Below are 24,053 nucleotides of genomic sequence, written 5' to 3' on the forward strand. Positions count from 1 at the left end.
AGGTTTCTTTGGTGATATGGAAACTTCGTATTTTACATGTTTATACTGCACATTTCGTATTGCGGAAACTTCGTATTATAGTACATTACGTATTTTATCATGTCGTATTAGGTGAGATTCTTAACAATCTCACCTACTATAATCCTAACAAAATTTCATGTCCTCCGATCGCGCTCAAACTTGGCCAAAATGTGTTTCGCCACTTCCTGATCACGAATACATGGGGGGCTAAGTTACGTTCCCGGCCGGCCGGCCGGCCGTCCGGTCGCTCTTTGGAGCTTAATAGCTCCTAAACTAAAAAAGATATCGACTTGCGGTTTTCGGCAAAGGTTAAATATCGTATGAAAATTGCAACATGGTGCATTGACCCCCCACCCCTCACCCCTCCTTCCGCCATTTTGAAGACCCCCTTTTTTTGTTTTCTCAATAGCTCCGCCCCTATGGCATCGAGCGGGCTCAAATTTTAGTATGTTATAGCTGGGCCTTAGGGCTTTCCATTAATACCAAACTTAAGGTCCCCCGACCCCCCTGACCCGAGCTATAAGGGTCCAAAAAAAAATTCTTAAAATGGCCATAACTCCGGTTCTAATTGTCAGAATTTAAAAAATGAGGGCTTTTTGGAAAGCTCTCGTGAAATGCCACTTCCCCTTCTAACAACGCAAGTTCATAAAACCGCCGCTAGGGGCGCTATTATTAAAAAGAAAATTTTTAAATCTTAAAAGTTAAATAACTCAAAAATTCCTTATGCAATCGGGCTGAAATTTTAGTATGTTGTAGCCGTTGATTATACCTATCAAACAAAAACAAACCTTAAGTCGATCCATAACCCCTGGCCCGAGCTATAAGGGGTCAAAGTTCGAACATTGACCGGCCTCTATCTCCGGTTCTAATTAACATAGCGACCAAAATTTTACCTTTTTGGTTTCATATCGATGAGCACTTTCAGATGGAAGTTCAAAAAGTCCCCATAGGTGGCGCTGCGATAGCGTCAAAATTCATCGAAATTCAAAGTAATTTTTCTCAAAAACGGCATTGTGCAAGTTAATGAAATTTTAGTATGTTGTAGTCCAGTCTAGGACGTTTCCAAAATGGTGCGTATGCGCGCTGTGGTTAAAACAGAACCGGAGATATGAGGGGTCAAAGTTCACAAAATTCAAAAAATCATATCTCCGGTTCTATGTGACCGATTTTGATGAATGAGGGCTTAAACGAAAGATCTCACCAAATACTACAACTTTCTAAAGTATTTGAACTTCGTGGGACCAACACCAGGAGCGCCACAGTCGAAAAACCAATTTCAATATCACATAACCTCAATTATCTCGACTGTCGCTGAACCGATTTTGATGATTACTTCGACATAATTGTAGAGGACATTTGTCTCTACATTTCGTCCATACATCATTTTCCACTCAGACTACGCTATCACTCCGATTTTGCCGTTTAAGTGTGAAAAAATTGATTTTTCCCATAATAACGCTTTGAAATCACTCAGATGCCAATTTGACTGCCTCTACTCCACCAAGACACTTAAAATAGGGTTTTAAATGGAAAGTCCCACAAAAGACAACAATTCTTTGATATAGTTGAAGTTCAACAAATGACTACTTGGGGAACTCTGGATGAAAAAACGAGTTAAGAAACAAAAAACCTTGCTTATCTTGACTTCTGAGTAATCGATGAGATCATGTTCTATAGGAAAATTATAGAGTACATTCTGGTCTACATTTCACCCATATATCACTTTTGTGCCAGTTCATCCCAATCCTTGATATTTTGGTTTAAATACAAAATTTGTATAATTTCACGAATTTGATTCAAGATAACTGAATGGCGACTCACAATTTCAGCTCTAAATCGAATTTGCATGCACTCCGAGTTAGCTCACGTTAAGAATCTCACCTACATAAGCCGGTTAGGATTATCTGTCCCTTTCACATTTCGTCTTTCATAAATTTTGTACAAAAATTGAACAGGCGCTACTGATAACTTTCCAAAGCAAGTAAAATTTCCCTTTGTCTCAACAGGTGCTACTGATATCTTTCCAAAATACAAAATTTTCCTTTGGCTCAACAAGCCATACAAATGACTTCCCAAATCATAGAATGACTAGAAATGAAAGATAGAATTCCCAAAGCATAGAATGACTTCCCAAAGCATAGCTTTGTCCCAACAGGCGATACTGATAACTTCCAAAAACACAGAACATTTCCCTTAGCCCCAAACAGTCAATACTGATAAAATTAGAGCTTGAAGTTCGACTTTAAAGTCAGACCCGAGGCGCATAGCGCCCTTAACTCCATAAGATTGCAATTCTATGATTTTATTGTTTGATATGGTTGTGTAAAATGTATAGCGGACGAAATGTTCAATTTTTGTACAAAATGTATGAAAGACGAAATGTGAAATACGAAATGGTAGAATACTAAATGTAGTAGAATATGAAGTTTGCGCAATACGAAATGAGCAATACGAACATGTAAAATACGGAATGTAAAACTTCTACAGTAGTTTTGTTCTGTAGGAGCACTTGTCATCGGCACACACAACACCTGTCTAACTAATTTCTGTAGGCGAGGAAAGGAGTTGCCTTTTAATCTCCACCATTCCAGCAGATCATCCATTTTCTCGTTAATATGGCGGTAAATAGAATATTCCCCTTGTATACTACATGAGGAAGTGCAGTGGCTAGTGCCAGAGCCAGGAGTATTCTTTTTAAATTTTTTAATTAATTTAAGCCAGTCCCATCCGGGGGCTATTGTGGCTCTGTTTATCTCCTCCTCTTGCTCCTGCACATTCGACGAAACCTAAAAAGCAATATATTAATAAGAATAATACTACAGTAGAGTCTCTCAAATCTGAATCTCTGATATTCGAACGACGCGACGGCGACGTTTGGATTCAAAATGTCAATTGGGGGGTTATGTTAAAAAATTCGTATACTGGATGAATGAAAATCATACTTATGTGCTTCTTCCTGAATGTTCACATACATTATGATCGTGTAAAATAAAAAGGAAGTATGCTACCACTTAAGACTTTGATCAATTTTATTAAAAGTGTAATTTAATCTCACATAAATCTCGTTAGTTTAAAAAAAAATGTTCAGCTTTGAGAGATGAGAAATGTCAAGAAGTATCATATAATCCTAACCGGCTTATGTAGGTGAAATTTTTAACGCGAGCTAACTCTGAATGCATTAGAATTCGATTTAGAGCTGATGTTGGGGGACGATATACAATACGGGGATCTGGGGTAGTAGTAAACCGGAGTAGTTGTAAACACTGTAATTTTTTTCATTAATTTTAAGACTCCTGTCATTTTCCTGATAGCATCACTTTTTTCTTCTCCTGCATGTCTAGAACTTTGTCACTCGTTAAAATTGGTGGCAGTGATAACCACGCGTTTTTAAGAAACTTAGTTGGCTTTTACTTGTAGGCTTACTTGTAAGCCATAATTGTAGTTATCAGCTGTAGCTGATGTTTCCTCGAAAATCTCATGGATCAATTGTCACACCCTCACTGAAATCGATGTTCGCTGTGTGTTTGGTACTTGCCTTGAGAAAAAGGAAGATAATTAGGAATTTGTTACCCTCTTTCTGCTTTCTCTGTCCTCTCCAGGAATTACCTTTAAATAAAGAGATTTGATCGTGTGAATTTGTGGCAGAGCTTTCTTGGACTGTGATCTCTTTGATTACCTGTGTATAACAAGGAGGCTTGTTTAATATCCTGGGAGAAGGATCAAAATTTTCCTTCCCGGTGGCCTCAACCTGTTTCCCACCAGCTTTCTGGATTGGGCTGCAGAACCTCGTGGAATTCCACTCAATCTTTCACCAAGTCTTTGTGACAAGTAAAAAACTGTCTCTTTCACCGAACCAACACTAATGTCACTACTTTGTTTTTACAAACTTTATCCACTTTACTTTCAATTTTATTTAAGATTAGAGACCTTTTTTCACGCATGAACTTTCTTCGCACACTTTTTCTTCGAGAACAGTAAAAAGCAGGAACGAGATAGGGATATCCTGTGATCAGCTGACAGGGGAAATGCAAAAAATCGTTATAGCGATATATCGTTCGATATCCAGTACCAGCGATTTCGATGTTTTTAATTTCAAACGCTAAGAGCGTTAACACTCCCCAGTAATGATTGGGGTCGATGATCCCCAAATTTCTTCTGTAGGATACTTCGCCAACTTAGTGATGGGTCTCAGAAATTCTCCTCGATTTGTCGACACCTTCACTGTTCGCATACATCCATCATTTCCTCTATACACATCGACAACTCGTCCCATTGTCCACTTTAGATCCCCTAGACTTTCCTCGGATAGCTGCACAATGTCTCCTTCCTTAAAGTTTTTCTTGGTCTCTGTCCACTTCAATTGCTGCTGGAGAGTGTGTAAGTACTCTCTCTTCCACCTCTTAACAAAATCCTGATAGGCCTTTTGGCAGAGCTGCCATCTACTTAGAGTATTGATCTTCAGATAAGTGACATCTGGATCAGGAAGCTGATTGAGTGGTGCCATGGTTAAGAAATGTCCGGGAGTCAGAGGTTGTGGATCCGTGGGATCATCTGACAACTGCGTGAGAGGGCGGCTGTTAAGCGTGGCTTCCACTTGTGACAGGAGTGTATTGAATTCCTCAAAATTGAAAACAACATCTCCTGCAACTCTTTTTAGGTGATAATTCGTCGATTTGACTGCTGCTTCGTACAAGCCTCCATGATGAGGTGCTGATGGTGATTGAAATCTCCACTGAATGTTGAGATCACTTGTAGCAGCAATCAATTTCCTTTGATTTTCTTCTTGTTCAAAAAGTCTACACAGTTCCCTGTCTGCTCCAACAAAATTGCGTCCATTATCAGAATATATTTCTGCAGGAAGATTGCGACGACTAATAAATCTGCGGAAACAGGCAATAAATGCCTCCGTTGACAGGGAACTGACTGCCTCAAGATGAACAGCTTTAATTGCCATGCATACAAAAACGCACACATAGGCCTTCTGAGTCTTCGTTCTGCTGGCTAAGTCCACTCTAATTGTATGTGGCCCTGCAAAATCCATTCCGACTGATCTTAATGGTCGGATGAGCGTAACTCGAGGTTTTGGCAAGTTTCCCATGACTTGAGTTTCCAGTTTAGGCTTCATACGATAGCATACATCGCAATAATGTACTACTTTTCTTGCCAAATATCTTCCTCCTAGTGGCCAGAACTTACGACGCAGGGACGAGAGAAGCAATTGTGGGCCGGCGTGCAACTGTGTCACATGTTCATGCCTTGCAATGAGCTCAGCTAATCGACTTTTAGGTATAATTCGCGGATGGATTGATTCCAAGTCCTCTTCAGATTCCTGAAGTCGACCTCCTACTCTCATAACACCAGTGGCATGGATGAAAGGTCTCAACCTTTGCAGAAATTGAAAGTCCCTCTTTGTATGTAATCTTGACGCTTTTAGAGCCTTTATTGCCTCGCCCAAATGCATCTGCTGATCCTCCCTGATTAGCCAATTTTCCGCTTCTCTCAGCTCAGTCAGAGAAAACTCAGGAAAATCCTTTCGAATCTCGTCGACTGACTCTTTCCAGTTCTCACGAATTGCACATACAGTCAGTTTTTTGGCGTGATTCCAATCTGATGCTGAAGCTATAATGTTTTCAAACGATTTGTGTTCACTTTCCACGTTCTTTGGTTGAGGAGGGTCCGCAGCTACAGTCATAGCAATAACTTCTTCGGTCTGACCGGGATAGAGATAAGGCTCGGGCCATGAAGATTCATCCTCAATCAACCAGCTGGGGCCACTCCACCAGACATCAGATTCTGCAAGCTTCAACGGAGTTGTTCCTCTTGACAAGATATCTGCTGGGTTTACGTGAGTTGGTACATATCTCCATTGCGACACAATTGTATTGTCCTTGATTGTCTTGACTCGGTGACGCACAAATACTTCGTGTCGAGTGCTCTTGGAGTGAATTTGTCCTAACACAGCCATGGCATCACTCCAATAGAAACATTGCTCGGGCTGAATGCCAAACGCAGTTCGCACGCGAGTCATCAAAATGGTTCCGAGTGTTGCAGCACACAGCTCCAACTTGGGAATGGTAATCTCGTCAATGGGTGCCACTTTACTTTTTGCTGTCAGGAGACGGGAAGATCGTTTTCCATCCTCATCTTCGACTATCAGGTAAATGGCTGCTCCATATGCCATTTTGCTTGCGTCACAGAACGCGTGAAGTTCTTCCTTGGTGCCAAACTGAATTGTTGCAGCCCATCTGGGAATCTGGATCTGTTGAACTTGTGGAAGATCACTCAACATCGATCCTTCAATTTCCACATCCCAGTCCACCTTGCTCCTCCATACTCTCTGAAGCATAATTTCAGCATGCACTACTACTGGCCCTATTAGGCCTAGAGGATAAAAAATTCTGGCTAAAACTGACATTATTGTACGCTTAGTCACAACTTGCTTAGAGAGATCTGGTGATACATGAAAGCAAAAAGAATCGAACGAGGGATTCCAGGATAGTCCCAAGGTTTTTACTTCTTCTCCCGACAAATGAATATTTTCACAACTATCTAACTCGGAATTCAGGTCAATCAAAACTTCTGCGGAGTTTGATTTCCATTTTGAGAGCTCAAGCTTTGCTTTCTGGAACATAGTAACAAGCTGCCGCTGGGTCTCAACAATTTCCTGAGTAGACGCTGCCGACATCAGACAATCGTCGATGTAAAAGTGATTGAGCACTGATTTTGCGGCCACAGGAAAGTGCTCACCTTCATCCTGCGCCAATTGGTTCAAGGAGCGGGTAGCCAGGTACGGTGAGGCTGCATTTCCAAAACAAACAGAGCGGAATCTGTAGTCTTTCACCGACTTATCTGGTTTTTCCCTCCATAAAAATCTCTGTAAGTCACGTATCGAGGGCTCAACTTGGGTTTGCAAATACATTTTTACAATGTCGCATGACAAAGCAATTGCATAACGTCGGAACCTCCAGAGAATGGTCACAAGGTCTGGCTGCACCACGGGTCCAACAAGCAAAACATAATTTAAACTTAAACCCGAGGTTTTTTTTGAGCTAAAGTTGAAGACTATGCGTACCTCAGTTGAGGTTGCCTGCATTCGAACAACACAATGGTGGGGAGCATAGTATGCGGGCCGGTCTATTTCTTCTGAGGGAACTTCTTCAATAAACCCCAATTTTAAATATTCTTGAAAAATCTGACCATATTCCTCATACAACTTGGGTTGCGCTAACAGTCTTCTCTCCACTGCTCTAAGCAATTGCAAAGCCTTGATTCGACTATTTCCCAACTCCTGGTGGTTTTCCTTCAAAGGCAATTGAACCTCATATCTACCCTCTGCAGTTCTTTTTGTTGTAGTGAGATACAGATTTTCCACCATCACATGCTCTTCTGACTTCATGCTTTCAGCAGAAATTTCTTCCAATTCCCAAAACCTTCTCATGACTTTGTCAATACTGGCAAGGGTGGAAAGATTACAAGCAATGTTGTGGCTAGACAGTGGTGGTGTTAATGTGTTTTTTGGATCTTGATCCCAACATCCAAATAACATCCATCCAAATTCGCTCTTCTTCAAACTTGGTAGTCCCTGACCCAGTTGGTGAGATTTATCATATAGGACGTCATTGAGAATATAACCGCCAATGTGAATATCTATCCTCTCAGTCTTGTACCATAATGGATCTGCAAGTTCGTACTCTGGAGGAATTGCAATCTCTTTCTCTTGGACAGGCCAGTTTGGCAATTCCACTGACACCCTATCAACCACTCTACACCACAGTGAATATGGCTTCATCGTATATCGTGACGCAATGGTTGCCTCGACTGCGAAGCGTGGACTGGACTGTTGATACTCCAAACCGCTTACGACTTCATCGATTGGATGCCTTTTCAGACCCAAAATTCCACACATTCTTTCCGAGATGAAATCTCCTTGCGCACCTTCATCGATGAAAGCTCTACACACATGGGGCTTATTGTGGACATCATACACAAGAATGCGAGCAGTTTTCAATAGGACACGCCTCTACCTAAGCTCTGACACTACCCCACAATTCGCGGATGATACAATTGGCACCACAGGTGACCCTGAGTCCCGAGAAACAGATGGGGATGGGTGCTGGCCATTGTTTGCACTGACTTGAATACTGTGAGCGGAATTCCCGGAATCTCTCGTGAGGGCATCATGAAGCCAAAAATTGTGCTTCTCTTTACAGTGTTTGCAAGGCGGATAAGAACATTGATTAACCGCGTGAGTGTCCGCAATGCAATTTAAGCAAATCCTCAAATTACGCACGGTCTCCAATCTTTTTACAGCAGTAAATGATTTGAACTTGCTACATTTATACAATTTGTGACTAAACTTAGCACATACAGGGCACAAATCTCTACTGTTTTCTATAGCTGACAAGTTTGTGAGGGCATTTTTATTTCCAAAGGGTTTTACATTTTTCTTGGCACTTGAATTACTAGAATTAGTAGTAGGAGTAGTAATAGGAGGGGGCATCTTTCAAGGACATTACAACGTTTAGCAAGAAATTTATCAAAACTACTCCAAGTGGGAACTTGTGAGGGATCTTCTATTTCTCTACTCCAAAGGGACCGAGTCTCATGATCTAACTTTTGATGAATTACATGGATAATCCATGGGTCTGGCCCACTAACCTGCATGGTCTCTAGGGAATCCAAGATGCCTTTCGAAGTATCATGCAATTTCCGCAACTCCTCAGGGGATACTGAAGTTACTGCTGGCTGTTGATGAAATTTGTCCAAGAGGCTGGCGAGAATGTTAACCTTGTTGTCATATCTCGACTTCAATTGTCCCCACGCCTTGACATAATTTTCACCACTGGCCGCAATAGTCTTGGTGACTCCTTTTGCCTCTCCTTGAAGCGAGTTCTTCAAATAGTGAAACCTCTGAGAGTTTGTGAGGTTAGGGTTCTCATCCACCAAGCTGGTGAATAAATCTTGGAACTCTGGCCAATCACAATAGCTGCCATCAAATTTGGGGACCTTAATTGCTTCTAATTTAACCCCACTTGTTCGATGATGTGGCTGCATACTCTCCAGACTGGCAGAAGACGCACTCTGATTATCTAACCTTTGCTCCCCTCTTCCCTCCAATATGTGCTTGAATATCTCTTGTTGCTCCTTCATTATCCTTTCAAAGGATTCTTCTTGGGCTTTACGATCCTCTCTCAAAAATCTGAACAGATCATCCGAGGACATGGCAGTTGAAGGGCCCGCAGGAACCTCTTGATTCAGCCTCAAATCAGCGATGAGATTAATAAGACGACGTTCTACCGTATCGCATTCAGTAGAAAAAACTAATAGTTCTTATTCTTCTTGCTCCCTGTCCTTCTCTATCTCCTGATCCCTGATTATGAGTCGCTGAAGGTCTCTGAATTTGGGCAGTAACTTCCCTACCGTCTCGAGATGAACCTCAAGTTCCTTCCGGACACCAGACCTCTGAAGATTTTCAGGATTCTGCTCCAATCTGTCCAGAGCATTCTTGATACTTGTCAATGTACCCTTGTAGCCACTCCGCACTTTGTAGTTGGACATGGTAGCGACTTTCTTGAAGACTTGGGCTCTGCTTAGCAGGAAACTGGTGTCCTCCAAATGTCAAATTGCACTTGGAGGCCGATGGACCAAATATGTTTGGTACTTGCCTATAAATTAAAGAGATCAAGTTGAATAATTGTGGCAGAGCTTTGTGGACTGAGATCCCTTTGTCGTTACCTTAAGAAAAAAGAATAAAATGCCGGGAATTCATCACCTGCTATACTCTCTCTTTCTTCTTTGTGGATTACCTGTGGAAACAAGGAGGCTTGGTTAATATCCTGGGGAGAAGGATCAAAATTTTTCTTCCCCTGTGGCCTCAACCTGTTCCAACCAGTCTTCCGGATTACTCTGCAGAGCCTCGTGGATTCCACTTTCCACTTTCACCCAGTCTTTACCAAAATAAAAGTCTGTTTTCTGATCCAAAATCACCACTACGTTATTCACTGTCCTTAACTGTGTTATTTATTGCCTTTACTTTAAATAAATTTAAGATTGGAGACACGTTTTTATTTCATTTGCGCGCACTGACTTCTTCACACCTTCTTTTTACTCGAGAGAAAAAGAAAACAGTAAAAAGCAGGAACGAAATAGGGATATCCTGTGATCAGTTGACAGGGGAAATGCAGAAAATCGATATAGCGATATATCGTTCGATATTCAGTGCCAGCGATTTCTATGTTTTTAATTTCAAACGCTAAGAGCGTTAACAATACTTATGAACAGTTAAAATATCAACATTTTTGAAACCCGCGTTTTAGGAATAATAAATAATTACTTTTTTATTTTGTAATTAAAAATGTCTTTTATTGACAAAAATTATACTTTAGGGAACGTTTGACACATGTGTTGGTTTGCAGATTTTTTTTAACTGGAATAAAAAAAGAAATTTGAATTAAAAATTTTTTTTTAAATAAAAGGAAAACAAACTTACGTAATACATTTTATACATTTTAAAAAATGGTAATTTTTTTTTAGAAAGTTTTTCTGGCAATGAGAAAAAATATGTGTATAATATTTTTGGGTGTATTTCGACATGTAATATTCAAAAACATCTAAAAGACCATGAAGGACCGATTTTCGTTTTTCCTGTCTGAATTGAAATGGATTGGAACTATATTAATTTACTGCTATAGTGTCATTAATCCAATAGTATCTATGAATCTGATATGAATTACTCGGCGCTATTGGAGTCCCATTGTAATGCGATATTTTTGCAAGCTACTGTATGAAAAAAAGCTGATTCTCTGTCACCGAACTGAAAAAATGACTTATCTTTTTTGTTTTAGACAGAACTTTCTCCAGTTCCTTTGCATTGTCTTCCTTCCTCTTTCTTTTCTGGGCCCCACTCTCGAAACTTCTGGGCCTTACATGCCTATCTGAAGACATTTGTGCTTCAAATTCAATATCTCTAACAGAAAAAAATCACTCAAACCCTCGCACAAAGTACAAAACGCGACACAAAATTCACTGGTTCACAGGAACAAAGATGTGATAGGAAGACAAGCGGCAGGAATCACTTTACTGAATCTCTGAATTTCTCACTTTCCACAAAAAATAATTCAATTTCTTCACAGAAATCTGGATATTAAAAAATGGAGCAAATTAATTGCTTGATTTATACACTGTCAGATGACAAAAGAATAGAAGTTTGATGGACAATGATCTTGATCTTGTTTTAGAGTTCATCAACTGGTTAACAATTATCCGCTAATTGTTGGGAGGGAATTTATTGTGGCTGAAATGAGTTTTTTCTTGTTAATTGTTGATTGATTATTCATTCTTAAACTCGTCTAAATTATTTCGCGCCTAATATTTGAATGTTAACGAATTCATCATGTGCGCAGATACATTTGTGGAGGCTTCAATATGAAAAAGGAAACAAAATATTGCAAAAGGAATATTTTTAATTTAAATAAATAAATGACTCTGTGGTGAGGACTCCGTAGGAGGACAGAAAACGCAAAGTAGTAGAAAAATACAATAATGATTTTTAGTGGGGCCTCAGCACCAAAAAATTAAACGCAAAGTAGTAGAAAAATGCTTAATAAATAAAATAAATAATTTTGAGTGGTGGCCTCAGCACAAAAAAACAAAACATTTTCTAAAGTGCAAACCGCTTCAAACTTTTTTTATATTGTCGGACATTAAATGCTCTTATTAGCTAATAGCAATTTAATTTGCAATTTTTTTCGTAGTAATTTTTATTTTGAGACCATTGTGACCATAGTAAGCTTTTTAAATGTGGAGGCCCAGTTCCTTGGCCTCAGGGAACCCACCTAAATCCGGCACTGTAGATTGTGCTCTAGGAACAGTTCGTGGACTTCTATCAATCATTTTGCTCCGAACTAAGAACACATCAATAGAGAAAAAGGCGCGCTATTGTCAGTATTGACTAACCTACTAAATATCAGGTTGGTGTTCTTTCTTTATCCAATACCGGAGAGGATTTCATCTTGAAGGCTCATGAGGAATAACTTGGAAAAGGCCATTTCAACCATTCAACGACATAAGCCCCAACACAAAAAAGACAAACGAATGTAAAAATTATTTAGTGAATAAATTCTTTTCAATAAATGAATAGTAACAGAATGGTCTTTGATCACCTGAAAGTTGAGGATATTCATCTTGGGCTCATAACCCAATAAACATTTCTGGTCAAAAACTGGGCAAAATGTCGAAAAACGAGGTCAAGAAATAGGCGAAAACTGGGCACACGCTGGGCAGATTGTCGAGAATGGGGAATAATCTGTCGACGTACGGTCGACATCGCTGTCGACAATATTTCGAAATTTTTCACCAAATATTTTCCAAAATCTGTCCAGTCCACAAAAGTCAAAATAAATTCCACAGCGAGTTGCCAGCAGTGAAAAATATATTCCACATACAAAATAGATATTCACCTGGCACCACATCAAACGATAAATAATTCCATCTCCCAAAATGAATGGAAATTATGATTACTTTTACGCAGGAACACAATCATTTTTATATTTATATAGAAAATGCAGAAGTGCTTTTCCGATAGAGAATTGAGTGAGGAATCATATAGTTTTACGCCTCACAGGAACAATATAGATTTTTCTGAAAATATCTACTTGAAAAATGGAATTATTTTTATAATTTTTCCAATTATATCCAAAAAAATCTATATTTTTTATTGAGTCATAAAAAGCATGAATTAGAATTTTTAAGCAAAAAGAAGACGAATAAAAAGAGTTTCAATTTTCCTCTTTATTTCATTTACTTGAAATTTCGCCATTTGCAGAAAAAATACGGAATGAATATTTTTTACGCGGTATAATAATCGCGTATAGTTGGGGTAAAATATGGAATAAAGCTAATATTTCAGCAATTTTATATTTTTAACTTCATAATCCTTTTTTAACACTATATTAAACAAATATTCAGTGAAAATGTTGTATTTCTAAAACAAAAAAAAAACTTTTTGCAAATGTAATCTTATATTTTGATGTAACTTTCTCTTATAACAATTTTTTCCTTTTTTTATTATATATTTCTAATAATTATTTCTTATATAAATTCGTAGGATGATTTTCAATATGGACGTAACAATAATGAGAAATTATATTTATAGTGTTGTTATGAAACGTTCGTTACGTATAAAATAACTGCAATAAGACGGAATGGAAGTTTGTTAGCTTGTGTAATGATAAAAATGTTCTTGAGTAAAACACACTTCATTCTCTTAAGGTGTTTATTCGTTCCACGCTCTTTTCCAACTCTCTACATAATTCTTTACAAAAGAGTTTTATTTGGGGACTTAATGCAAGCTTGCATAGGCTGAGGTACATGCACTCATTTTGGACATTGCTCATTGCAAGTCTAGCAATTTGCACTAAGTTAACCCTTTATCTCATAAGAGGGGTATTCATACTACACTTGTATATGCTCTATATACTCGCATGGTAAGCTGAAGTCAGGATTGTTAACTTACAAATATCTAGTATGCTCACGATAAAAGACATAACGGAAACTATTGATACAGAATCCTGGTAATTATAGCTCACAATGGAGACTTTATGTTCATAAACGCTTGATATACAAACGACTCAAGGCAAAACTAGATCTTTTATAGAGAAGAATATTTCCAATTGAAGATAAAGTAATATCTTTAATTTATAAAGGCCAAAAACAAACGAGCAGTAAAAAAAACCAAAATGGGCAGTAAAAAAAATAAAAATGAGCAGTAAAATATCTAATTATGGTCAGTAAAAAACTTAAATCTTCACAAAAATGGAGCTAATTTATTTATTTAACATTTAAAATTGTTGCAGATAAAATAAAAAGCCCTTTATTTTCCCTTTGGACGAATTTGGACAATAATATAACTGTGTAATTTTTTTTTTTTGGTATTGGCCAATTTTAACTTTTTACTGGTCATTTGCACAATGCCCTTTAGAAATGCCCACAATGCGTGTGAACTACAACAAAAAGAAGATTTTCGAACATAAACGCTTGGAATATCATCGATATTGGAGGAAAACACACATCTACTTTATTGATAATTAATACTAAACCGCATTTGTATAGTGTGTCAGGAAACTTACTTTGTTATGTACGAGCTCAATCATCTGTGGACTTTAGTCATGGGTATATTAGCTTATTGTTAGGTTACTACTACAAAGGTCTGTAGCATTTCACACAAAATCTTGAAAATTTTATGCAGAACAAGTGCGTGTATTACATATTCATGACCGAGTTATCCAGAAGCTCTGTACGTGTTTTACAAGAAAATGTATAGGGTTATCTCGACAGTATTAGTAACGTTTACATACTGATAGTCCCTGTTTCGTCTTATTTCGCGAGTATTCTAACCATTTACCATCCACTGATAAAAATAAAAGGGTCAAATGGACCCTTTTCAGCAAAAATGGATCATATTTGATCATTTGAAAGGTTAACTTGAATTTTTTTTAAATTTTGTATGCACATATATCACGATAGATTACGTTTTATCGTAAAATTATTACTCATATCATATTTCTCTCATCTGAGCAAACACCAAAGATGACTTTTTCATTGTATTTATTCGTTTATGCGAGAGTTAAATGAGTGTCAAAACAGTGACCCTTTCATTTTCACCAGTGTCTAAAACATCAGTTTTCCCTATCTCGCAAGTATTCACTACATTAGTGAACTTACATTAATCACCATTATAATTTTAAAAGATTTTAAGATTCTGCCAGGGGTCAGTTTTCCATTTCGGATATTCCGATGCATCCAGGCCACCAATTGGGCCTCTTATGCTTCATCACTCCTATACTATATTTTCTCCCGATACGGATAGCCGCTCTATATCGCAGCTCTGTGAGCAACCAGTGCCGCTACTATATCACAGCATCCCTTCTCGGTGTGTGTTTGGGATCAGTGACAGCGAATATTTGTATCGACTGAAGTACCGTTTTCATGTCGAAACTCGTTCTCGTACCAGCCTCTATTGTTTAGGCGGTTCACTTTTTTGCCAATATGCACCATTGGCATTACTATTAATTCATTCACTGGACGAATTCAAAGCCGATATGGCATGAGAAATCTTTTTCTGCTGCTGCTCAGCTTTGAACCCAAGGCCTCGCAGTTATAGAGCTACTACTCTATCCACTGACCCACTCGAGGCTCACCATTATAATTAATCACCAAATAAATATTCCATTCTATTCTATTCTACATTCTCCGTTTTGTTTTATATCATACGTTTATAACCTAAAAGACACTGTTTGGCTTAAGTCGGAGGTTTATTGCACTACTAGTCAAAGTTTAGTTCTTAAATGGGGTATTATGCATTGTGAGCGCACAATTTAAATTTCAAGCATTTGAAATGTGTGGCAGTCTTTACTAAGGCGACGAGAGCACTGAACTGAAAGGGCACATCCACAATACAGCACAATACAACAACTGCCCAGCTCCAGTCCGGTCAAATCATCGCCAAAGTCTCCAGCCACCAGCCCAGTGCCACCAGCAACTCGGCAAGACAGCCTCGTCCATCACCACCTCAAAAGCCTCCAGAGCACTGTCCAACTCCGTCTCCCAAATCCCCAAAGCTCAACGACCGGAGGGAATGCTTTATATGGTAGCGCAGGAGTTGGATAGGCATAGCCCGTCACCCCGACCATGGAACTTAGAAGGAACAGAGGAAATAGGGCATCTGGGAGAAGGAAAGGAATCTAGTTAGTTCATTGGTTAAGAATCTCCATTTTGTCCTATAATGGCAGTATTCCATGGACTAATAGTATCCGTTTCGTTTCTTATCATGAGTTCTATACATTTGTAAACATTACATTTGTAAATGCTATATTCTAGAAATGCTTTAAAATTTAATAATCTCGTGAAAAAAGAAGTTCGTCGATTTGGTACCAAAGAGATTCTTCATGCGTTCATGTTCATATGTTGCTAATACAAAGCAATGAAAATTAAATGCATCTTTTTGGACTAACAATCCCCATTTTGCCTTATTAAATCAGTATTCGAGATGTTTATTATAGACTAACAGTCACCTTTCGTCTTAACTTGTAAGGATTTTTGATATTTAAAATCTAAATGTTTGTATCCCCTCATTGCGAGTATTTGAGATATTTTCCGGCCAACAACCACTGTTTAGCTCTATCTCGCTGGTATTTTAGAGATTTATTTGGAATAAAAATTCTCGTTTTGCACTCTTTCTTTAGTATGTTGAATGTTTACGGACGAACAATCTCCTATTAGGCTTAATGTCTATAGTTTTCTGGACGTTTCCATGCTAGCAATCTACTTTACACTACCCGATAGTATTCTTAAACGTTTACTGACAAACATCTCCCATTATGTTTTATGTTCCAACTATTCTAAACCCTTTTTTCGTTGATAGGCTTTCTAGCGAGTATTTGACACTCTTACGGACTTACATTTTGTCCAATGTCGCGGGAATTCTGAACGTTTACAGACTCCCAAACCCGTTTCGTTTTATTTTGTCTGTTGGACTTTACAAAAGTTTTAAGGACAGGCCAATTTAGGTTAAAAATAAGTATTAGAAATGTTTAAAATCATATTTTCTCTACCGAGGATTAAAAATCTGTTGAAATACTATTTTATGCAATACAATATTAAATAAAATTATAAATTATACAAATTATAAATTTGTTAGTTTAATAATAATACAAAACTCATTTATAATATTGGATTTTCAACGCAATATCCACTGCGTCAGTCAGACTACTCAAAAATTATTATTAAATCTCAAGGTGTAATTAATTCCAAATAAATTATTACGCGTAATAACTAATTACGCGTATCTATTTGTCTTTCTTCATTCTTTCTGTCAATTCACCAGTGAGCACGTTTTCAATTTCTGGCAGAAAATAAATAAAAAAATGGGTTGGAAAGTCGTTAAGATGATTGAGGACGGCCGCAGTCTCATCACCGCTGTTCCGGATAGTTGGGAACAGGACGGATTACTCTTCTGGCCACCGCCAGAATTGGGAGCAATTGAGAAGCTGAGACTTAACCTCACTATAGTTCCCGGTAAGCAAATAATCAAGTAAATACAATTTTTAAATTTATTATAAATATCTTTTGTCATTTTAAGATAAATCCTGGGCTATTTACAACTGTGAAGTGAAGGCGCAAAGAATTGAGACATTTCGGGATGCTAAGAAATTGGAAAAGATGCTTTCCAATATCGAGACGGAGAATGAGGAAGACTTTATGCTGGACTACAGGCAGAAGAAAAGAAAGAAAAGTGAACCTAAAATGTCTCTCGCGCAGTTAGACTTTAATGAATATGTTCCCCAAGGAAATTTCTCTCAGAAGTCTACGCCTCTCATTGAATCAAATATTTGCCCCGAAAACGCCCCTCGGATCTCCACGTCTTCCAACGTCACAAACTGCAGTGACAGTATCCTCTCATCATCAGAAAAATGTCCAGAAGCACCCTCTGCGATCTCTACGTCATTGTCTGTCACCACAAATCGTACTGATATGATTTTCTCACCAATTCAGTGTCCGGAAAGACACACTGTAGTCGCTTCGTCATCATCTATCGCCAAAAACTGTTCTGATATGACTCTATCAACAAAGAAGTATTCAGAAAGACCTGTGGCCTCCACGTCGTCCTTGGACGCCTCAAACTGTCCTGTCACTGTTTGCTCACCATCAATGCAGTCTCCAGAGAGACCCGCTGTGGGCGCTACGTCTTCGTCTATCGCCAAAAACCACCCTAACACGTTTCTCTCATCAAAGACAAATCAAGAAAGAGCTTCTCTTGTCATCTCGTCCGACGTCACAAACTACTCCGACATGCTCGATTTCAGTGAGTGTCCAGAAGATTATCTAGTATGCACGTCTCCAAGAACGCCTCCTGTAGACTTTACGACCCCTTCTACCTTGACCAATGCTTCTGGAACCATGTACCCGCTGGAGCGGGAAAAGCATTGCGTTTGTTCAGCCAAATTCACTCAAGACTGTAAGTGCAAAATCCAATATTTTTAATTCTTTATGGGTGTGATTCTTTCATCATCACATATATTGTGATCCTTAATTTAGTCAACCATCTCTGGCCAGACTAATATTCACAAGGTGCATATTCGAAGCACATCCGACGTTTTATTCATTGTTTGGGACTTTTTTTTATTTTTTTTAATAAAATGAAATTGAATTGTAATTGAAATGTTGAAAATGATCAGTCAAGTTTTTCGGCCACAGTGATTTTCAGCTGTTCTTTGAATATGTTTTCGATTTTATTAAAAATCTTTGCAATAAAAGGAACACACCTATAATTAGCTGATTATGCTTGCCATCACAAATAATTCATAACTTAACTTATAATTTTTAGTTGGACAATTTAAAAATGAAGTGGTCAAAAATTTCGCTGACCTATCGGCGAAAATGGATCGTCTTTTGCGAATAAGCTCCACGAATTCGACTGTATCAGAAACCATAAATTTGGGGGTACAAAAGGCACATACATTTCCGCTGCGAACCGTAGAAGAAGTGTTTAATTTTGAGACTAAACTTAACTCTCAAGATTTCCGGAACAGAGTGTTCGAACAGTTGTCCGTAATTGGAGGCACAAGCGGAAAAGAGAATGGCTTTAAAACAGCCGCAAAACTTGTTGACTTTGTTTTCACGAGAGGATTACAGCAACAATTCACATGGACGGGATGCTCAAAGGGCGCAACGAAAAAGCATGCATTCGTGAAAAATACGAATGTGATCGAATTATTCCATTCCCTTGTGAATTCAGCTGATAGAGCTTATAGTCTTCAGGACAATGAATATTTTTTCAAAATCAAGACATTGAAGCATGGCAATGCGCGAGCAAACAAAGAAAAGAATTAAAAGATCCCTCATTCTTTTATTTTCAACCAACTAAATAATAAAGAAGAGAAATAAAAGTACAAAAATGTGGATTTGAAAGATTTGTAACACATAATGCTGTGATAAAATAAAAAATATGTTCAAAACTCAAGTTTTTAAATTACTTATTAGATGAGATTTCTAACAATTGAGCCTGCTATTCCTGAAAAAATCTATTTTCCTACGATTATGCTCAAACGTTTCCAAAATTCATTTCACCATTTCCCAAACACGAATATATGGGAGACTAAAAAAATCTCCCTAGGTGTTCTACAACTACTTCAAAAACAAATATCCTCACTTATCTTGGTTCTTAATTTTTATTTCAAAGTGTGAAGCAAAGGTAAAAAGATCATATTATTATGATACATGGTACAAATTAGTTTACACTTAATTTCTTTAATAGAATATGTGTTCGGTTCCGTCAGAGTTCCATTTGTGACTGTGTAAATATTGAGAATAGACGATTTTATGGGCTGTATGAAAACATCATCCTTTTTTAAAAATTTATCTCCTTTTAGGATAATTTGGCCATCTATAATCAATCCGTCCGTAAAACCCACGATGTCATTTTCCATGGTTAGAAACCATTTGTTTTTGACATCTGGTCCAAGCATGAAAGTAGAGGTGAAAATATTGGACTTTTCCAGAATGGGGAATTGGGTGATTTTCTGTTTCTTATTTTCTTTTAGACTGCGTTCACCTAATCTTTTAGCAATCTGAGACAAGGGATTATTCCCAGTTTTTAACATTTTTTTGATTCTGTACAAATTCGACTCAAAAGCATAAGAACTTATGGATTCCAAAGCACCCAGATTCGAGACATCGTCGAAAACGTGTAATGTGTTATGGATATTACTGCCAATCGAATCAATTCCATAGAGCTGTATATATCCTGTGATGAAAGCTGTCATAATTTGATGTCCAACGTAGTAGAGATGCTTGTAGTGTTCTGTGGTAAAAATTGTAACTGCTGTGAAAAGCAATAGAAAGTGGGCATATGCTTCCTTATCAAGATAATCACGAAGAATTGATATTCCCAAATAAAGAAGAAAAGTGCGAAATTCAGTGCCCTTCCAAAAGTTAATGACTTTAAGGGACCGAACTTTTCGATGCAGTTCTTTTGGAATATATAAATTCGATTCGTCTAGCAGAGCTGATATGTTATCGATTTCTTGGCCAGACCATTTTGTGCGGAAGTTGTAGCTCCCATAAGACCATCCTTTTAACATGCGCTTCATGATGCCCAGATCGAATAAATGCAATGAATCCGCAATCGGAAATTGCGAAATCATATCAATCGGCAATTTCTCGAATGGCGATCTCTCCTTGTGATGGTCAGCATCTAACCTTTGACGGAAGCTTTGATCTGTTCTTTTGGTCGCATTCAAATTGTGGTAGCTCATGTGATGACCCTTGTAATAATATTCTCCTACCACAGTACATTTTGTGCATCCCACGGAGTGATTGAAATTAACGACGCCTTTAGAGATATAAAAATAATTAAAATAATTTGAGAATAATTGAGTAAAACTTGAATTTATTTGAATTTATATATCTTCAAAATTGAGAAACTTTAAGCGTAATAGAAAAATGTTTTCAAAATCGATAATGGAAATTAAAGGGTATTGATGTTTTATATATCGCCAATATTTGACTCCTAAAAAAATTAGATTTCTTCAAATTTATTTTGCATTTTCTCACCTTTAACTGTAGCTCGAGCAGGACTGTCACAAATGATACAGTGGACAGCCACATGCACTTTTCGTTCAGCAACATCTATTCCATTTTGTATCAAATTTCCAATTTCTGTTACCGTTGAAAACAAGTAATTATCTAAAGACGATGGTTTGCTGTCTCCATAGAATATGGCAGCTATTTGAGGTGGAAAATCTGGGAGTTCCATCACTCTGAACTGGATAGGCCAAAAACTAGCTTTTGAACTGTGCGAGATCGGTAGCCCATCTGTTACATATTAAAAAAAATAGTCATCTATATGGCTACAAACACTTCATATTTTTTTACCAATGTGAAATTGCAGGCTGATTTTATGAACATGAGGATTATCTTTCAAAATTGGGAGCAAGATATCCCCAATGCTACGACTCCAGAACTGTCCTGGATCAAGGTTTTCCAAATTCACTTCCTTGGGTGTTTGAAAGAGGGTACGCGCGTCCTTCGGAAGGTAGTGTAAATCAGGTTGCTGTCGCAGAATTAGCAGCAAGGAATTCATGGCAGTGTGGGTGATGTAGTTATCGCTTGCCCAATCCCGTAATTGCTCGGATAACGGGACGACAGGCTCCCAGAGTTCTTCTTCATCTTCATAATCAGTGCAATATGATATATCTTCAGAATGCTCAGGAACTAAAAAATTTTTAATGGATAATCAGACCGAAACGAAGTACAAAATAATATTTTACCTGCTTGCAGAACATTTTTCACTTCTCCGTTTTCCTCCTCAGACACGGAAAACTTAGCACTTGCGTTCAAATACTTTCTACGATGTCTATAGAAAGTACTCGTGTGTTTGAATGCTTTTTTCATTTTCTCAAATCAAAATAATTACACTGTATTGCTTGCACTAAGAAACTGAACAGAAAAGTAAAGAAGAAGAAGAATCCAATGAACATGGTAAGAATTTTGTCGAATTTTTGTCGACAAGATCTCGAAAGACTCAGTCGAAATTTTTTCGAAAGAAAAATTTCCAATATTTGTCCAATTTCTGTCCAATTGGTAAATTTTTGGACAGAAATTTTTCCAATCGCTTGGAAAATTATCTGTCCAATATCTGTCGACACTGTGTCGACGAAATCTGGGCAGCTTTCCAATCGGAAAGAAAATGTTGATTGGGAATACTGCTTCATAAGTTTATCCAAAAGTCTGAGTACCCAATCTTTTTGAAAAGAATAAAAAGACAACACATCTTTCAAAAAAAAAAAAAAAAAACAATATAATAATGAGGAATAAAAGAAAGAAAAATGAAAAGTAGCAAACAAGACTTCATTTATTGAAATAACAAAAAATGTATTTTTTATGGCACGAGATCACTGAGGTTTTGAAGTTCTTAGATCATAGGTAATATTTAAAATGCGGTCCTAACGTAAAGTGGTCTTCACCAGTTCTATACTAATCAATATTGAGCCACAAAAAGAAGGGATCGGTAGGAATCAAGACATGCATTTCCCCTCGAAAGGATATTTTTGTACAACAAGAGTCAATAGAAAAAAATCCCACATATTCTTTCACTGCGGATGAGTGCATTTAGGGATTGCGAATGGATTCAAGAATTCAAATGGAGCATATTATTGATTATAAAAATTCCGGTGATCACCAGTGAGAATTTCTTCACCTCAAGACTAAAAACACCTTTTTAATCTTGCCCAGAGCTTCCGGTCCGGATATGGACCTTCTTCAGTGGCTATAAAGGATATTTTATTACATTAACATTTATATTATATACAAGGTCGTTATTTGGACCATTTCAAATTCACTCACTCGACTAAGACTATGTTTTTGTGATTTCTTGAGGATTCGTTCACTTTGTGGGAATTAAGGGTAAACATCACAGCAGGAAAAATCAGTTGGGAAGGTTTGTATGGGATAAATATTTACAATTTTCTATTTTTTTTTAAATTTTTCTTTCTGCAAAGACTCTTTCAGTGACGTGTTTGGCGCTTTTACTAACAATTTTTCTTTGTCTTCTCAACGGCAATTCTCTTATCATTTCCCCTCTTTTTAACTAGTTCAAATCTCTCTTCCCCAAGTTGCTTCGACTCTGCAATTCATCGATTATCATCATTATCATTTCCCCTCCGTGATTGCATGCTAATTATATTGGCATATATCGTACTGATGTAAACATCACCCTTTTTATTGACGGTGTTTTCACGGTTTTTCTGAATGTGAAGTGTTTCAAGTATTTCCCTTTTTCCGCGATGTGGGTGCATATCAATGATGGACACATTCTCGAATCGAAATTTATGTCCAGTGGATGCTCTGTGATTGCAGAGAGCGGTTACTCCATCGTTTTTAATTGGGGGTCTGCAATCCCTTCTGTGCTGATTCATCCTATTTTTTAGGTGCTGTGATGTGGTTCCTATATACACCTTCTCACAACCCCCACATGGAATGCAGTATACCACATTGGAACGAAGTTCAAGGGGAACAGAATCCTTAACCATTGTGAAGAATCTTCGATTCTTCCCCATAGTCCGGAATGCCACACCATGTCCCAGGGTTTCTCCAACTATTCTCCTTATCCTCTCAGACACTCCAGGAATGTATGTGACCGAGTGAAAAACTGTGGGTGATTCCCTCTCTCTCCTACTCGATGGATGTGTTGCGATGTTGCGATTCATGAGGAGCCTAATTATCCGTTCCGGAAAATGGTTGAGTCGTAGGTAAGATCGTATCCTCCTTGAGTTATCATTATTTTCTTCTGAAGTCAATGTATGTACTCTGTTCATGAAATTTCGGGCAACATTGAGTATCATATATTTAGGGTGGCCACTATTATAATTCAACATCCGATGTGATGCACACGTTTTTGAATACCAAGTGGTCTTCAGGGTCGTTTCACCAGGTCGGCGGCACACCATCATATCCAAATAAGGAATGGATCCATTTTGCTCAATTTCCATTGTGTATTGGATCTTCGGATGAAAGGAATTGAATTGTTGGAGGACTTCGCCCACATCATCCCTGTGCACCGCAAGCAGAAGGTCGTCCACATATTTCTTGGTGAACATGATTCTCATTGTGCTGTTTTCAAGAGTTTTCTCAATAGCTCTCTGCATGACAATGTCAGCAATGATGGGGCTGATCGGTGATCCCATGGCCACTCCATCGAGTTGGGAATAAACCTCCCCCTGGAACACGAAGTACCCCGTGGTGAGACAGAACCTCGTGACTCGGATTAACATCTCTTTAGATAGATTTGTTGTATGAGAGATCTCTTCAAACCGGCGATCTACCTCCTTCGTTATTCGTGTTCCAGGGGTTAAGGATCCTGTTCCCCTTGAACTTCGTTCCAATGTGGTATACTGCATTCCATGTGGGGGTTGTGAGAAGGTGTATATGGGAGCCACATCACAGCACCTAAAAAATAGGATGAATCAGCACAGAAG

At 38.0% G+C, this 24,053-nt stretch overlaps 4 protein-coding genes across 4 annotated transcripts; 1 reads left to right on the forward strand and 3 right to left on the reverse strand.

Annotated features, from left to right (window-relative positions):
* Positions 1–4,129: 4,129 nt before the first annotated feature.
* Positions 4,130–7,927, reverse strand: LOC129808577 (uncharacterized). The gene is made up of 2 exons (XM_055858359.1): positions 7,219–7,927; positions 4,130–6,819 (listed from the first exon to the last, which is right to left on the reverse strand). The coding sequence occupies exons 1-2, from the start codon at positions 7,925–7,927 to the stop codon at positions 4,130–4,132; spliced, it is 3,399 nt and encodes a 1,132-aa protein (XP_055714334.1).
* Positions 7,928–16,900: 8,973 nt separating this feature from the next.
* LOC129808636 (uncharacterized) lies at positions 16,901–18,110 on the forward strand. The gene is made up of 2 exons (XM_055858424.1): positions 16,901–17,094; positions 17,159–18,110. The coding sequence occupies exons 1-2, from the start codon at positions 16,944–16,946 to the stop codon at positions 18,058–18,060; spliced, it is 1,053 nt and encodes a 350-aa protein (XP_055714399.1). The 5' UTR covers positions 16,901–16,943; the 3' UTR covers positions 18,061–18,110.
* A 1,135-nt stretch (positions 18,111–19,245) lies between these two features.
* LOC129808635 (uncharacterized) lies at positions 19,246–21,511 on the reverse strand. The gene is made up of 4 exons (XM_055858422.1): positions 21,348–21,511; positions 20,953–21,291; positions 20,632–20,892; positions 19,246–20,410 (listed from the first exon to the last, which is right to left on the reverse strand). The coding sequence occupies exons 1-4, from the start codon at positions 21,469–21,471 to the stop codon at positions 19,248–19,250; spliced, it is 1,887 nt and encodes a 628-aa protein (XP_055714397.1). The 5' UTR covers positions 21,472–21,511; the 3' UTR covers positions 19,246–19,247.
* A 1,198-nt stretch (positions 21,512–22,709) lies between these two features.
* Positions 22,710–23,975, reverse strand: LOC129808578 (uncharacterized). Its single transcript, XM_055858360.1, has one exon. It carries the CDS (start codon positions 23,973–23,975, stop codon positions 22,710–22,712), a length of 1,266 nt encoding a protein of 421 aa, XP_055714335.1.
* Between the last annotated feature and the right edge of the window lie 78 nt (positions 23,976–24,053).

The sequence above is a fragment of the Phlebotomus papatasi genome, chromosome 4 (assembly GCF_024763615.1).
Source record: "Phlebotomus papatasi isolate M1 chromosome 4, Ppap_2.1, whole genome shotgun sequence".
In the NCBI taxonomy this organism is placed as follows: Eukaryota; Metazoa; Arthropoda; class Insecta; order Diptera; family Psychodidae; genus Phlebotomus; species Phlebotomus papatasi.